Here is a 15,814-nt window from a genome sequence, read left to right as displayed (position 1 = left end):
TCTCTCCACTCCATTCAGTTTCATCTATTTATACCTTTAGGGTTCAGCTCAGACTCACTCATCGCTTTCTCAGCAAAGTCATTTGACCTCCCCCATCTATCTCCCCTGACAAAGTTGCCAGGTGGCAGGTACACCCTCATAAAATTCCCACACCTCTTTATGACACTAATCACAGTGCCAGAAAAAATCAAAAGAATAAATCATAATTATTAAAACTATCCACTCACTTATGAGATGATTTTATTAACGTCTGTCCCTCCCAGTGGACTGTGAGCTTGGCGAGGGCCAGAACTGGCGGTTGCACCCCACGGGCCCGGCACAGCACAGACACAGAACAGCGGCCCGTCACGTGCATGTTAACAGAATACAAATGCACACAGGACCAAGCAAAACCCAAAAAACCAGGGGCCCTCATTTCCAGCTACAGCTTCACCTTCAATAGGCCAGGCAGGAAGCATCCCACTCTTGGGAACCCTCATTTCTCAGAGAAATCACTAACCAACCTGCCCCCGCATCAGTGGCGACTCAGGAGGGACGGACGGCATCAGTAAATGCTGTGTGTTTTAGTGACTCTGCCACAGAGGTCTCTTCCCCACCTCTCCATTCTGGGGATTCGGATCTCATCTTTAGGCTGGGGAAAGAGTGGGGAAGGGAATAAATGTGAATGGGACTGAGAGATGAGGGCTGTGGCCAGAAGGAACAGAAATCCAAGTCCTCTTAGCACCCAGGGCAGTCTGATGCTAAGGCAACGAACAAACACCATGCGTGTGGTTCTCATCTGCAATGTGGTATCACTGCATCCAAAGTACCAGGGCAGTCTTTGCTGAGCCCTAAGTGAAAGATGCCATTATCTACCTGGAGTGAGAAGGAGGCCCATTTCGTATCTGGAGGTCAGGCACAAAGTGCTACCTTGGCCTAGAGAGGGTGGAGGGCCCACCTACTTGGGTCTGGAGGAGATGCCATCCTGAGCCTGGAGAGTGGGGTGAAGGACCCCTTGGGTCAGGAGGGGGCTATGGTGGGGTTTCAGAAGCTCAAGAACAAACAGGTAGTATAAGCAGGATGGGAAAAGCAAAAAAGTAAAACCAACCCTATGGTTAAAACTGGACCCAGGAGATGAGATCAGGCCAACCAGGATCAGCCAAACCCGAGGAGGAGCCAGGAGATGGCAGAGCAAGGACTAAAACTAGGAGATGGAACCAGGGACAACCCTGAGGAGCAGAGAAAGGGTCCAGCCCACGCAGACAAAATTCCAAAGTGTAGCTAGGAATGGAGGCAGAGCCAAGCGGGTGAAGGAAGGTGCTAGGAAATCTGGCCTGTAAGCCCGGAGCCTGCGTAATGCACTACTCAGAGGAAGAGCGGTGTCTGTACAGAGGGGGGAGGGTGGCAGCCCCAATAAATAGATGCTGGGGCGCCTGTGGGAAGCAGCAGCATCAACCCTTGCAAGCAGAAACCAAACTTAGGCAGAGCGCAAGGAAAGGTGGGCACAGTGAGCACCCAGGATAGAGGCAGATCAAGGAGGAGCCAGTTACCCAGGGCTCAGACACAGGCTGCAAGGAACCAGGGAGAAGGGCCAGGACCACAAGGAGGAACCAGACGCAAGAGACGGGTCTGAGCACCACTACCCCACCCCCCACCAACACATCCACACCCACATGCACACGTGGGCAGCTTTATCCAGGGGGTGGGGTTAGCCCTGAGGGAGACAACAGGAAAGGTGGGGGGCTATGCAGGGTACTGAGCCGGGTCATCAGGGCTCCTGGGGGACGCAGAGTCAGGCGGGGAATGGGTCATGGCTAGGCCCGCGATCCTGGATCTTGCTTGGGCTCGGTCCCCGGCACGCCGCGGATGTCGGGCAGCAGGCAGCAGCTGGCCACGATGTCCAGGCGCTCGGCCAGCGCGCAGAGGTCCCCCCGCGCCAGGCGCACGCTGTGGGCGGCCGCCAACCCTGCTGCCTGGGCGGCCGCCAGCCTACCGGCCAGGGCAGCCACATCACGGCCCGCCCGGCGGTACACACCGCTCACAGCGGCCGCTACGTCGTGGTCCAGACGCGCCTGGCTCTCCGCCAGCCGGAGCTGTAGCAGCGAGCGCGCAGGGGCGGGCGCTGGGGCCTCCTCAGTACCCCAGGCTTCTCCGGCTGTTTCTCGCTGCACCACGAGAGGAGGCAGGTCCCTCGGCGCGGCCGTCGGTTCTGGCTCCGAGTCCGAGTCGGTCTCCGCGGCCTCCCCAGCAACCCGCAGCCCGGTGGGACGGCCGCGCGTTGGGCCCGAGGGTCCTAGGTACAGCTCCTCCTCCGACGAGGACGCAGAGAGCTCTGAATCTGTCTCGGCGGCCTCCCCCCGCACCACCGTCTCAGGCCTCCGCGGCGGCCTTCGCCGACGACCCTGAGACGCCATGGCGCCGAGCTAGACTGAAGAGCGAAAAGCACAGCGTAAGAAGCGGGCGCCCGGCGGTGGTTAAAAGGCAGTTTCTGGATTCCCTGACCCTCCACTATCTTAGCAGGCCCATCATCCCTGCCGGCGAGGATCGGGGCGATTGGACCCCGCCTCTTCAGTGTACTGATAGGGAACAGAACCAGCTTGATCAAGACTCCGAGGCCGCAGCTCCCAGAACCCCAAACTGTCCTCTTTCCGATTTTGCCTTATAGCAGAGGCTACATCCTGGAACCTCTCAAGGGGCAGTACCAGAGTCACAGAAGGACTGACAGTTCCGCAGGACTCGGGAGGGTGCGCGTAGGGTAGCCCTAACACCGAAGGCCTTACCGGGTTCAGGAAGCTGCGAGCCAAGGGAAGGAGCTACCCAGCGGAAGTGCGGTGTGTACGGTGGCAGTCACAACCAATAGGGGAGCAGCTTGGGCGGGTGTTGGCCAATCAAGTGGGCCGCTCGGCTACCAATGGGGAAGCCAGCCCCCAAGACCAACTTTGTGGGCGGGTGTGCAGAGTCGCGCTATAGAGGTGCGACCAATAGAAAAGTGCTTTAGCTGGCGCTTCCGGGTCGTTGTGCGAGGGGAGCGTACGAGCTGGGATTTTAAAACAACAAGCTACGTCACGTGTAACCAGTGATTTGGCCAATGGCTACGCTAGACGATCCGAAAAGGTGGAATGCAATCTCCCAAGAACACGCGCGCGCCACGTGAGCCCGAAGAAGGAAGGCGGAGCTAGTCTGGAGCGCCAATGAAGGTGTGAGTAGGCGGGTCCACATGGATATAGGAGGCGGAGTTAGTTCATTCGGGCCAATAAGAACACAAAGCGCTGGACTGCAGTTAAGCGCGCGGGGCAGACAAATGGTGGACGCGGTTCTGTTCGAGTTTCTACACACCGAGATGGTGGCGGAGTTGTGGGCGCACGAACGCGACCCCGATCCTGGCCCCGGGGTGAGCGCTGGGCCCCGGGGGGCGGAGAAGGAGACGCGGTGGTGGCGGGAAGGCGGAATTGAGGCCCCGGGGAGCGTGGAGGGCACGGCAGCGGCCCAGATCGAACTCCGGCCCCGCCCCTGCCTCGCTGGAAGACCTGGGGCACTGGCTTCCTCCTCTGTAAAGCGGCGGGTGCAGCGGATCTGACCTCGCTGGTTACGTTTAGGATTGAGCGAATGGCTCGAGGTAAACCTCTGAGCTCAAATTCTAGAATAAGCAGGCAGTAATTACAATAATTACTAACATTGGATGTGTACTGAGGACTTCTGTGTCGAATCCCGCCGTCGTCAACTCACTAGGTGTGAGAGCCAGTCTCTTTGTGCCTCAGTTTCTTCCTTTATAAAATGGTAATTATAACAGCACCTAAGTGTCAGAATGGGACATTTATCCATTCAACACTTATTGAACGCCTGTTGTAGTCCAGGCACTGTTTCACTGTTCTCGCGAAGCTTCCATTTTAGTGGGGTTGTCAAATAAACAATACATAAAATATATTCCACCAGCTAGTGAAAAGTTCTACAAAGAAAATTTAAGTAAGATCAGGGAAAGAAAAGGTATGAAGTGGTAGATGATGGAGGAGAGCATTTCAAAGAAAGAGAAGGGAGGAAGCAAGCTCCAGGGATACATGGGGGGAAGAGCATGCCAGGAAGAGGTGCAAAACCTGGATGTAGGAGCATGCTTAGCATTTTGGAAGTTGGTCAAATGAGCTTAAGCTTTAAAGCTCTTAATGCAAACACAGGAGCTCTTGTTGCAAAATCTGTTACACAAGAAGAAAGGGTGAGGGAGAGAGTTGATGCTTAATAAATGAGGGCTGTGCTCATGTTCGCTTTTTTCACTGTTATTACTATGATCCTCATCATGTATATGCAAGACATTGTTATTGGCTTAGGTTTTCATTCCAATTTAAGAGTCTTGAGGAGGATGAAGCATGTTATGACCTCAACATAGTTTCTTCAGAGTTCATTCAACGAACATTAACTAAAACCTACAAGGTGTCAGGCCCTGCTATTGGTATTGGGGATAACTCAGTGAACTATATAAAATTCCTTGCCCTCCTGGAACTTATGTTGTAGTGGGCAGAGACAGACAAATAAGCAAAAGGTGTGAAATGTGTAGTACAGTGGGGAAATGCTACGCGGAAGATAAAGCATGGAAGAGCAAGTGCATTGTCGGGCTTGTTGGGGTTCCGGGGTTGCAACGTCTCAGCAGCCCATCCATCCTGGCTCTCAAGGCAGAAACTCAGTAGTCCTTATGCCATTACTCTATCATTTCCAGCCCCCAGCCAGGCCCTGCCCATTCTGGTGTCTAAATGTTGTCTGAATGCCCATCTATCCCATTCTCCTGCCTTAGTCCAGGCTCCCTCCTCTCCGCCCCTGTACCGGCCTCCTCCCACGCCTCCCGGCTCATTTCACCTGTCATAGCTTCACTGTGTTTACACTTATTAATCTTTCTGATCTTGGCACAGAGGAGGGTGGAGTGGGGACCGGGATTCATTTAGTAGGTGACAAGAAAAACCAGCACCTACCACATGTGTTTCCCATGGGTTTCACACTCCTGATTTCATGTGATCCTCCTAACAACGCACAGGGCTCAGCATGACCCTCCCCCTTTGCAGATGAAGAAACAGAGGCTTTAATGGACAGAGGGCTCGCTCTCAAGTGGCAGAGTCAGGAATGGAGCCAGGCCCCCACCTTCCAAAGCCTGTGCTATAAACCCTGGCCTGCGTTTCCCACGGTGTGTCCTCCCTGACACGCTCCGGGAGGATCTCAGTGGGTTTCTGTGGTCAGGCCAGTGTGGGAAGCACGGGGTTTCTCAGGTTTGCTCCCCACAAGGCTCTCAGAGCCCCTGAGTACCAGTTGCGCTCTCCCCGCTGCCCCGGGCATTCCAGTGCTGGGGCCGGGCAGGAAAGGCGGGGCAGAGCAGGACTGGGGTGTGGCCTCGGGAGCAGGCTTCGCAGATCTCCTGGGGGGCTTCGGGCTCAGCCAGGGATGAGAACTCTGGCAGTGTCCCCACATTCCTTCGACCCGGGAACCCCGTCTTCCAGGGGCATGTTGTGGGAAACTGCTCTGTTTTCTCTCAGTCCTCTGTCGCTCCTGGACCCTCCTTTCTCTGTTCCTTCTCTTTGGTTCATTTGAACCAAATGCAGGCCTCCTGTTTCTTGGGTACTTACGATGTCCCCGGCACAGTATTTTATCAAATTCAGCCCTCAGAACAGTCCTGCAGGGTGGGCTGGGGTCTGGGGAGGAAGGGCCTTTCCTGAGGCCACACAGCCACGGTCAGAGGCAAAAGCAGGGCTCAGGCTTCCAGCTCCAAAACCTGTCTGTGGCTTCCGGTCTGCCCATTCATCAGCTGCAGAACTCCTTGAGGACAGGGATGGTGACTCGTTCACCTGTTTCCCCACAGCACAGGCACGCAGGAGCCACAGTTACTCTTCAGGGCCTTTGTGAGCTCCAGATCCTGGCTGCTGCTTTGTTGCTGTTGAATGGATTCTCCTGACTGGTTAGTGGTGGAATGGAAGAGCTTGGAGGTCAAAGGGCCTTTGTTCTCAAAGCAGGAACAACTAGGAGGAGGAGGCTGTGGTTTCTCAACCTCTGAAGCTTTAAAGATAAAGAGAGCCTGTGGGCACAGGAGCGAATTCCTGTGTATGCAGGGCGGGAGCTGTCCTCTACTACTGTGAGCGCTGGCAGGTGGCCCCGGAACAGCCCTGCTTCCTGGGCCTTCGTCCACCCAGATGTGGCGAGCGCCCCTGCGGGCCCCTTCTCTCTCCAGGGCCCGGGGCCTGTGGAGCAGCTCTCAGTTCCAGGCCACCCCTGTGAAACCGGCTGGTTCCCGGGTTCCTGGGAGAGCCCTGCGGGGAGCACAGAGCATCTGAGATGGGGGGGCAGCTGCAGGGTCTCGGTGTGCCTGCTGGGGAACGGGGCTTCTGACCTGGGAGCCCGGAGCCATAGAAGGTTACCCTGAGGTGTGCTGGGTTCGGATTATTTTCGGAAGCCCTCCATGGCCATGCAGATGAGACTGGGCGGGAAGGGCTGGGCGTGCCAGCGGTAGGCGTGGAGGAGGAGGTGGAACTGGGCGAGCTCCACGAGTGTGGGGGAGATGGCGGGAAGGTGGGAGGTATGCTGGCTCTTCCCTGCTCGGTCATTCTTACCTGTCCACTCCATACTTCTGGGTTGTCAGGGGCCAGTCACCTTGCAGAGACTGAGAACCTGTTCCCTCTCCCAGTGGTTTTTTTAAAGACAGGAACCTGGGCCCTGGCTGGGTGCTCCGTTGGTTGGAGTGTCCCATACACCAAAAGTTACAGGTTCAATCCCTGGTCGAGGCACATGCAGGAGGCAACCGATCTGTGTTTCTCTTTCATTTTGATGTCTCTCTCTCCCCCGACCCCCTCTCTTTCTCTAACCCCCCCCCCCACACTTTCCCTCTCTCTAAAATCAATAAATATATGACCTCAGATGACAATTTCTTTAAAAAGGCAGGAACCTGGCCTGCTCTTCCCTGGTGCTCTGCCTGGGTCGGCACAGAGTGGCCCCACACGTGTAACCAGGGGCCCAGCGGGTGAAGAGACAGGAAGCAGCCAGACGCATAGCCCCAACCCGACTCCCGCCTGCTTCTTTCTGGAATGTTCTGGCTGTCCTCCCAGTCAAGTGGTCAGGCTGGGACAGGACAGAGGGTTTGGTTTGCTGTCTTCCATTCGTGCTGCTGGGAGCTCTGTGGCCCTGCTCAGTGAACTCCTTCAGCCCAGCATTTTCCATCCCCCCCCCATTCTTTCTTTTCCCACCTCGCTCCACACGTGTCCTTTCTGCACTCAGAGGAATCTGAATCTCCCCCGTGTCTTACAACTTTTCTCTCATCTTTTCTGCCTCCGTTTTTTTTCTGGACAATCCGGGAGGCTTTATCTACCTTACAGATTTGTCTCCCTCATTAACAGATGTTTATTTTGGCCACCATCTTTCTCACTTCCAAGAACTTCCCTTTGTCTGATTGTCCCTTCCTCCTAGCGCCCATGCTGTGTGCCGTGCGGTGGCTGCGGAGGTGCCACGCTGATGAGGCCGCTCTGAGGGGTTCCCCTCTGGTCCTGATTATCCCGTTTCCTCTCAGGGGGCTGTTGTGTAAACTTGCCTGCGCAGCCGTGGGAGCCCAGACAGCATGGCTCTGGGCGGGTTCCAGAGGACTCCTGAGTGGGAGAGTCCGCCTCGCCTTCTGTGGGAATCAGGATGAACCCCTAGGGCGGACCGCCCCGGAGTCAGGGACAGGCTGTGACGAAGGCTGGTGAATGGGCTCTTGCTTCCTTCCTCCTCCACCCTCTCTTCCTCACTCACCTGCTCATCCTCGGCCCATCCCTCCCCACTGTCTTCCCCCTTCCTTTCTCCTCATTCTCCAGGTCCTGCCACGCCCAGTCTTTTCAGTTCAGCAGACACTTAATTGGTCCCTGTCAAGGATCAACAGAAACAACAGCTAGGGATAGAGCCGTCACAACACTACTGTGAGGTGAGGACTGTTGTCAGCCCCCTTTCACTGGGGAAACTGAGGCCCAGGGCCATGAGATATTTCACCCAAGGTTGCCCATCCAGCAAGTGGCGGAGCCAGGATTCAAACCCAGCCCGTCTGGAGCCCATTGAAGGGAAACAAACTTGCGGAAACCTCTCTGGACCCTCCCCCACCCCCTTCAGCCCGGCTGAGGACCGTGCTGAGTCTCTGGCCGTCCCCTCTCAGGGCTGCTGGCCTGTGTGGGGCTGAGGTACCTTCCCACCCGCTCCCGCTCATGCGTAACTCTCCCTTCAGAGGCAGGGCAGGCATGGCTTCCTCAGCATCCGCCCGTCAGCAGAGGGCACGTCCCAGTGATTGTCATAGCTCTTTTGTGTTCCCCGCTAGGGCGCCAGGTCTGTCGAGGCAGGGACTGTCTGTGTCACCCTCCATGTGTCCTGCATCAGGACTCTTCAGGCAGCATTTGTCACACAGGGAAAACGCACCCGCCTCACGCTGGTCTGCAGGGGCCGCCTCCCCTCCCTTCCCTGTCCCCCATTGTTAACAGTGGCCTAAGCTACATGCTCCGTGCTTCTTCCTGCTTTCTTGCCTTTGCGCACCCTCAAAACCAGAGATACTGGGTCCTCCCCGTCACGCTGGAAGTCCTCAGGCAGCGTTCTGGCTGCTGAGATGCTTCACCCCAGGACAGAGCCCCTCCTTCGTGGGCTTTCTGCCAGCCAGGGTCCCGGCCCCGGGCTGACCGGTGCGGGGCCTGTGCCTGACACTGGAACGCTTCCCAAGCCCCCCTTGGAGCGTGTGGTTCACCAACTCCTTTAATTTCCTAAGGGCCCTGGGAAGGGTCCTGTTAACCCCGCCTTCTTTTTGCATATGGGGAAACGGAAGCACAGGGCGGTTAGCCACTGCCCAGTCCCACAGCTGGTCGGTGTTTGGGGTGGATCCTCACCGGGCCCCTGTCCCCCTCAGTGTCCCTCACAGGCGCAGGTCCTCTCCCAGACACTTAGTCATCCGCCCCTCCCGCCACCCTCCCCGTGTGGCCGCCCCACCGGTCCTGGGGAAGCCCCGCAGGTGGTACCGGCAAGCCTGTTACTGTGACCCAACGGCACGCTGTGTAGGCACGCAGGCCCGGTTCCCGCGGGTGGAGCAGAGAGTGTGGGCAAAGGCCTGCGTGCCGGATGGCTTAGCAGGGGTTGGGGGGGCTCTGTGCTTGGAAATTCGGGTGACCTCTGCTCAGGCCTCCCCACCAGGCAGGCCTTGGCCCTTGCCACCCCCCTGGGGCCAGGACAGCTGTGGTGTCCGGCCGCCCACCCTTTTGGCCACCTAGGCTTGGGAGGCAGACCTGCCCAGGTCCGAAAGGCCTGAGGCGGAGGGCGCCCATGGCGGGGCTCGCCTCAGCCCTCGGAGCCCGTGTGCGGGTGGGAAACGCGGCCTGCCGTTTGGGGCTGTTACAGCTAAGCGGGCGGGTTCGTCAGGCCCGGCCGAAGTAACGCCTGCTTCAGTGTGGTTGGTTGGGTAATAACGGGTGTAATCACTTGGGGTTTATAATTGAACATTTCATGTGAAATGTCATAGGGTGTGATTGAGTATGACAGTATGATGCTACAGAATTACATGCTTATGATGATGCTTCTGGAATAGAAACGGGGCGTTATTTGTGCTGCACCCTATATAAAGAACCTGTGCAGAGTGTGTGAGCGAATCCCAGCCCTTCACTCTGTTCAGCGTGTTTCTTAAGTGCCTCCCTCCCAGGCACCAAGGCCTGTGTTGGCTGCCGAGGGTCGGCCTGGGTCCCCCTCCTTGCAGAGCCGTGTCCCCACTCAAGACAGTACAGAGGAGTGGCAGCGCCGGGGTTGCAGACCAACCCCACGATGGGCGAGAAGGGAGGCTCGCGGGAGTTGGGCGGAGCGGGGCGGAGGGACGGCTGGATCTCAGGAGGCTGCGTGAGGCCCGCTGAGGAGGCCCTGGCGGCATCTCAGGCTGGATCTAAGCAGACTTGGCCCCTTTAGCACGCTGGGGGGTCCATGATAGCGTGGCCAGAGAGCAGGCCATAGCAGTCATTGCCAAGGGAAGGCAGGGTAGGAGAGGCACAGGCCTGGGGACTGCAGCCTCCGGAGAGGGGCCGGCGGCCTCCCTGCCAGGGTTCTGCTCTCCACCCGGGCCCCACCAGATTTTCTCCCAGCTGCAGCCTCCTGCCGTAGGCCGACCTGGTATTTCTGATGTCCCAACCTGGACCTCCCTCTGTGGATGAGAAAGGGGCCACGTACCGAACCTGAGCAGCTCAGCGGAGGCCTGCGTGTCGGCCTTAGAAACTCAGAGACCTAAAGTAACCACATGGGATGGTGATAAATCTTCCTAGCTGAAAGCCGGTCACGGCGAGTCCTCGCGTCCTCTAGGCCTGTAGAGTCCTTGACAAAGGTCATTCTTCATCTTAAGGGTAATCTGGTATTTCCACATTACGAGGCCCCTCAGGGCATGCCCACCACACCAGGGCAGGGACCTCAGAGCCCCTCATTGTCATCTTGTCCCTAAAATAGCATCTCTGTGTGCTGTTAGCGTTGATTATTAACAACCTGTACCCACCAGTGTAAAAGAAGTGTGTGTCACCGTGTGACTTTTTATCCAGTCTCAGAGATTTCACTTCTCCCTCCCCCTGCACCCCCCGCCCCTGCTTTCTCCCACCCCCTAAACCTACCACCCATGGATTTCACGTAATCCTCCTTCGCCGCCTCCTTTGATTCTAACGTGTAAGATAAGCTGCAAAACCGCCATTCTCCAGAGCAGTTTCTCAACCTGTTGAGATTTTGCTTCCTAGCAATTGTTCTCAGTTTGGCCCAAACTCAAAAATTCTCTACAGGTTGGCACGTTTCTCACGTGGACGCCTCCCCCATCCCCCAGAGCCCCTGCGTGTCCTTCCCGGGCTTCGTGGCTGACGTTTTAGGACAGGATGGTCATCGTTGACTCTTGCAGCCCCCTGCTGGCCAGGCCAGGCCAGGCCCACGCCAGCGCTGCGGCAGGAGCCCTTGGACACGTCACCTTGAGCTCCCGGCTGATCAGGAGCGCTGCCTCTCAGGGCTGCGCTTACAAGGAGTGGAGGGTGCTGTCAGGAAAGAGCTGACTCACAGGGGTGAGGCTGAATGTGGGGAGTCCCCGCTTTTTTCCTGGAGCACAGGACAGCTGGCCCTGAGGGCGGATGGGGTTTGCGGAGGGGCGACGCCAGCCTGACGCTCCGCAGGCCTGAGCCTGTCCTGGCCAGACGATGCTGAACTGGAAAGGTCCCCGTGCAGCTGCCACCCTGGGTGGCTCCCTACTGGAGGTGGCAGAGCGCCCTGAGCCTCTTGTGTGGCCTTCTAGGAAAAGAAGATGAACCTGCTGGTGCTGGAGGGCATGGGCTTCCGCGTGGGCCAAGCCCTGGGCGAGAGGTGAGAGCCGCCCCTCCCCGCGCCTTCCCACCCCGGCTGGACCCGAGGGGGGGGGCTGCCTTGCTCCACGTAGGAACCCAGACTGGCTTCCCCGCCCCACTCTTGGCCTGGCCCGACCCAAGGGTCTGCCGCTGCCCCCCAGGCTGCCCCGGGAGACGCTGGCCCTCAGGGAGGAGCTGGATGTCCTGAAGTTCCTGTGCAAAGACCTGTGGGTGGCCGTGTTCCAAAAGCAGATGGACAGCCTCCGCACCAATCACCAGGTGTGCGCCCCGCCCAGCTTCCGGCCGCAGGCGGGGCTCCTGAAGGGGCCCTGACCCTGGCAGCCACCGCCCTCCTGGGGAGCGTTGAAGCTATTTCCAGAGTTTCCATGAGCCTCCCAGGATGGGGCCCCAGATCTGGCAGAAGGCCTTGTCGCTGGCAACCCCTCAACCCAGAGACACTGCCAGCCCCTACCTGGTCCCATTAGGCATCCTCGCTGTGTGGGCCCTGTTGGCCCACTGCTTCTCAGGCCGGGTCTGCAGCTTCTCACCACAACCCGGGAAGCCCGGACCAGTCTGCCTTTTGCCCCAGGAGTCACCCGGCCAGAGGGAGGGGCAGCGCAGGACCAGCACAGCCCCGGTGACTCCTGGCCCAGCAGGCCCGTGGGCCCTCCTGTAGCTCTGAAGGACGGGGCCCTGGCAGCAGTGGTTTTGAGGGAAGGCTCCTTTGGGACGTCGCGGCTTCCCCTACCCCCACTGCAATGCGCAGGCCCTGCCCTGAGACCCACAGCCTCTCCTCTGTCCCCAGGGAACCTACGTCCTACAGGACAACAGCTTCCCTCTGCTGGTCCGCATGGCCTCGGGCCTGCAGTACGTGGAGGAGGCCCCCAAGGTAGGGGTGCTGGGACACACCCACGCCCGCCTCCCCTGCCTCCCCAGCGCCCACCACCGAGGAGGCCCCTCCCCAGGCCAGGGGGCTGACACCACTGAAGCCCAAAGCCCATCCCGGCCCTCGTCCCGGGGGTTGGCCTCCTTTTCCCACAGTGACCTGTGCCACCCGCCCCCAGTTCTTGGCCTTCACCTGCGGCCTCCTACGCGGCACCCTCAGCACCCTGGGCATCAAGAGCCTGGTCACCGCCTCCGTGGCAGCCTTGCCAGCCTGTGAGTAGTGAGTGTGGCAGGGACCCCTGCCACCCCTGAGTGTGGTGGGGGCTCCCCTGTCCCTACTCTTGGTGGGCCAGGCCACTGAGCCCCGTCTTTTAGGTTGGGAGTCCGAGCCCCCAAGACTGTAAGTCATGTGCCAGGCCACGCAGCGGGTACAGCCCACCCATGCCCCCGGGGCCCCCAGCCTGCTTCCCTGGTGTGCGCCAGGCCAGAGGAGAGAGCCCTCCGTCAAGCCCCATTCAAGTGGGCTGGAAGGTTCTTCCCAGCATGAGAATCCAGTAGGACATGGAAGTCACCGGAGGGGGGCTCCAAAGGCAGTCCGACCCCCGGGGCCCTCCGCCAGGCAGGCTGAAGCGCGTCCCTGCCCGGGTGCAGCTGCGCCCGGCCCGCCATCCTCCCTCCTGTGGGTGTTTTGCCCTCTGCTAGGCCCCAGGTCCACGTGGTTAGGGCCTGAGCAATGCGTGCCACAGAAGCCTGCGCCAGGCCCTTCCCTGCACACTTGGCCTCGGTGCCCCTAGTCACGCTGGGCCCTGGGGCGCGGGCCGGGTGGGCGGGAGCGTCGCCCACTTTGAACATCGAGGCCGTACAGTCGGTTCGTGCCCAGCCCTTCAGGCGCCTCTCCCCTCAGATCCCAGCCCGAAGCTAATGCCAGTGCTTCTCTTCCAGGCAGGTTCCAGGTGGCCATCCAGAGGTCCTGAGGAGCCCCGGGCCCCAGCGTGGCGGAGGCCCCCCCAGGGCTGCTGGGGAAGCCCAGGCTATGGGGATAACAGCAGGGCAGGAGGTCCTGCCACTTGAGGGTATCACATGTGCCCAACAAATGGATCGTCAGAGGGGGAGGTGGGGGCATCTGGGGCGGGGTGGGCCCAGCCACCATAGGGCCTGGTGTGGAGAGACTCCCATTGGACACATCACTCACTCTCAGGGCAGAAGCTCAATAAAAATTCTGTGTCTGGAGACAAGTTCGAAGTGGAAGAGGGAGGCCGCTTGCTGAACGCTGGGGGATGGGGGCATCCGTAAAGTGACCGTCCTAAGGCCTGCGGGAGCTGGGGAGGGGCAGAACAGCCTCCTTGCCTCCCCGTCCAGGCCCCCCTTCACCTGCAGTCCTGAGTGTTGGAGCTTGCACGCCTGTTCAGGGGAGGGCGGCCCAAATCCCAGCAACCCCACCAGGGCCAACCAGCATGGGGCTGCCCTTGGCCCCGCGCGGCCCACAGGGTGGACCTCTCCCTGGGGAGCAAGGCCAGGGGCGTCTGGAGGGCAGGTGGCCAAGAATGGGAGTAGATGGAAGTGGGGGGCGGGCCAGACAGCCTCATTCCCATACTGCACATACTATACACTTCACATGCCTGGCAAACCAAAGCCATACAAAAGACCGCGGCCTCTGCCCTCCCCCTCCCCTGGCACCTCATTTACATTCGCGACATCTGCAGCATCACACCTGGATCGCCCAGGCGCTGCCCAGTGTGGGAAAGTACCTCCGCCTCGGAGCTGCTGGCCGAGGCTGGGGTGAGGTCCCAACGGGACCAGGAAAGGTCTCCTTGTTTAAGATCCCACCCAGAGCGAGGGGGCCATGTAGAATCTGCCTGTGTAGAGTCTGCGGACACAAGGCTGGGCCCCACCTCGCTGGCCCACACGCCGAGCGCCGCATTCCCTGGCCTGCCTCCAGGCCTGTGCACATGCCGGGCCCTGCCCAGCTGCCCTGCCCTCCACCGCCCTGCCCTCCATCACCCTGCCTAGTGCAAAGCTGGGCAGATGCTCGGGGAATCACAATTACTCAGCTAAACCCTGTGCGTGGGTCGGCCAGAGGGGGCGTCTGGCCCTGCCCTCTGAGAAGCTGAGAGGCTCGCCCTGGAGCCCCACCCCCTGTTGGAAGAGTGCAGAACTGGTGGACAGGGAGGAAACCCTCTCCCGAGGAGCGACTTGAAGGCCTGGGGAGGGCCGGCCAGCCAGCCAGGCTCAGGCAGAGGGAAGGGTCACCCCGTAGAAGGCCGCCCCGCTGGGCCGGCTCGGCACTGCTCTGTGGTTGCCTCCCCCACCCCCGACATCACCAGGCTCCCGGGCAGCTGCTGTCTGGGGGGCAGCGCAGGGAGCAGGACCCTGGGGAGCAGAGGGGTGCCACGGTACTGGGGCCCTCTTATCCAGCCCCAGCCCTGCCCTCTCCTTGAGGAATATCTTCAAGGAGCCTCCCACCTGCCAGCAGGCAGGAGCCAGAGCCAGAGCACAAGCCACTGAGCCTGCATTCAAAGTCCTGCCATGCGACCCTGCAAGGGACTTCCCTGCAAAGTGAGCATCGCATCCCCTACGAGGGCATGCTGGGGAGGAGTGGAGTTAGTGCATGAAAAGCTTGTACGCCATGTGGGGCCTGATAAACCTTCATAGCGTGTGTTGTCGTCGTCGTTATAGGAGAAGCATTTAGAGCAGCCTGATAAATGGGTCAGTCAGTCCCCAGCACATTAGCTGCTGTCATTACTATGTACCGTGCTCTGCTCAGGGGACTCCTCCTGACAACCATGAGAGGTAGGCACCGACTCCAGCCCACTCAGCAATGAGGAAGCTGAGGCTCAGGGAGGTGAAGTCACTCGCCCAAGATCACACAGCTGGACACTGGAGGAACTGGCATCTGAATCCAGGATTGCATCTTGGCTTGGCCCGGCCCCAAGCCTTGGCCCAGCTTCCTGCCTTCCCGCAGCAGCGGGAGTGCCCAGGGCAGGGGCTGGCCCCCACAGACCCCCGGGCGGGTGCCACCCGGGCAGCACCGTGGCCAACCATCCCCATCCCTGACCTCAGGTACTGTCCCCACAGTCCTCAAGAGCAGAGAGCACCGGGACATGGCTGACAAGCTGGAGGAAGGGGCGGGGGGACTGGGCGGGCAAACCGGTCAGGCAGCTCAGCTCCCAGCTCCTGGCCTCTCACCAGTTGGGTGGCAGGGCTGGCAGAGCGCTCGGTGGCCTGGCAGGGAGCTGCTGTCAGGTACGGGGGACCCCAGGTTGGGGGGCGGGGGGCAGCGGGCAGGGGCCACATGTCTGGCCCCCAACCCTCACGGGGCCCCGACTCTCTCGCCGCTCCGATTTTCTCCGCCCACCCCCAGACAGCATCTCTCCCTCACTTCTGCTGTTGGCGCCTCACGTTTTAAGCCCAGGGCACCCCATCTCTCCCTAAGTTTGCTGAGCCTCTCCCCACATGGAAGCTCCCCGTTGTCGTTTGCTCCCCCTGGAATTCCCCTCCCTTCATCCCTTCATTCAAATGGACCCAGGATTGAGATTCAGTCATTCAATGCTCCCCCCCAACCCCCGCTGTCCCCCGCCCCCCGCCCCGCTCAGCGCACTGGGTTCACCTCCTTCACCGGCACCAGCCCCCACCCCCCA

The 15,814-nt window shown here is 59.7% G+C and overlaps 2 protein-coding genes across 2 annotated transcripts; one reads left to right on the top strand and one right to left on the bottom strand.

Annotated features, from left to right (window-relative positions):
• Window positions 1–206: 206 nt before the first annotated feature.
• BLOC1S3 (biogenesis of lysosomal organelles complex 1 subunit 3) lies at window positions 207–3,277 on the bottom strand. The gene is made up of 2 exons (XM_054588597.1): window positions 2,760–3,277; window positions 207–2,407 (listed from the first exon to the last, which is right to left on the bottom strand). The coding sequence occupies exon 2, from the start codon at window positions 2,391–2,393 to the stop codon at window positions 1,794–1,796; it is 600 nt and encodes a 199-aa protein (XP_054444572.1). The 5' UTR covers window positions 2,394–2,407; window positions 2,760–3,277; the 3' UTR covers window positions 207–1,793.
• TRAPPC6A (trafficking protein particle complex subunit 6A) lies at window positions 3,197–13,274 on the top strand. Its single transcript, XM_054588599.1, has 6 exons — window positions 3,197–3,370; window positions 11,243–11,310; window positions 11,453–11,570; window positions 12,097–12,180; window positions 12,356–12,449; window positions 13,119–13,274. Exons 1-6 carry the CDS (start codon window positions 3,197–3,199, stop codon window positions 13,148–13,150), a joined length of 570 nt encoding a protein of 189 aa, XP_054444574.1. The 3' UTR covers window positions 13,151–13,274.
• Window positions 13,275–15,814: the final 2,540 nt, after the last annotated feature.

This window comes from Pteronotus mesoamericanus, unplaced genomic scaffold (genome assembly GCF_021234165.1).
Source record: "Pteronotus mesoamericanus isolate MK-2021 breed Mesoamerican mustached bat unplaced genomic scaffold, CSHL_Meso_final scaffold_137, whole genome shotgun sequence".
In the NCBI taxonomy this organism is placed as follows: Eukaryota; Metazoa; Chordata; class Mammalia; order Chiroptera; family Mormoopidae; genus Pteronotus; species Pteronotus mesoamericanus.
Note: the sequence above shows the minus strand (reverse complement) of the source record. Positions and strands in the feature narration are given on the sequence as shown.

What these genes read in the sequence shown, in the direction of transcription:
- BLOC1S3 (XM_054588597.1), bottom strand. Translation starts at nt 2,393, where the DNA reads ATGGCGTCTCAGGGTCGTCGGCGAAGGCCGCCGCGGAGGCCTGAGACG.
- TRAPPC6A (XM_054588599.1), top strand. Translation starts at nt 3,197, where the DNA reads ATGGATATAGGAGGCGGAGTTAGTTCATTCGGGCCAATAAGAACACAA. An exon ending in ACCCCGATCCTGGCCCCGGG is followed by an intron (nt 3,371 to 11,242) that starts GTGAGCGCTGGG and finishes GTGGCCTTCTAG; the next exon opens with GAAAAGAAGATGAACCTGCT. An exon ending in GCCTCCGCACCAATCACCAG is followed by an intron (nt 11,571 to 12,096) that starts GTGTGCGCCCCG and finishes CTCTGTCCCCAG; the next exon opens with GGAACCTACGTCCTACAGGA.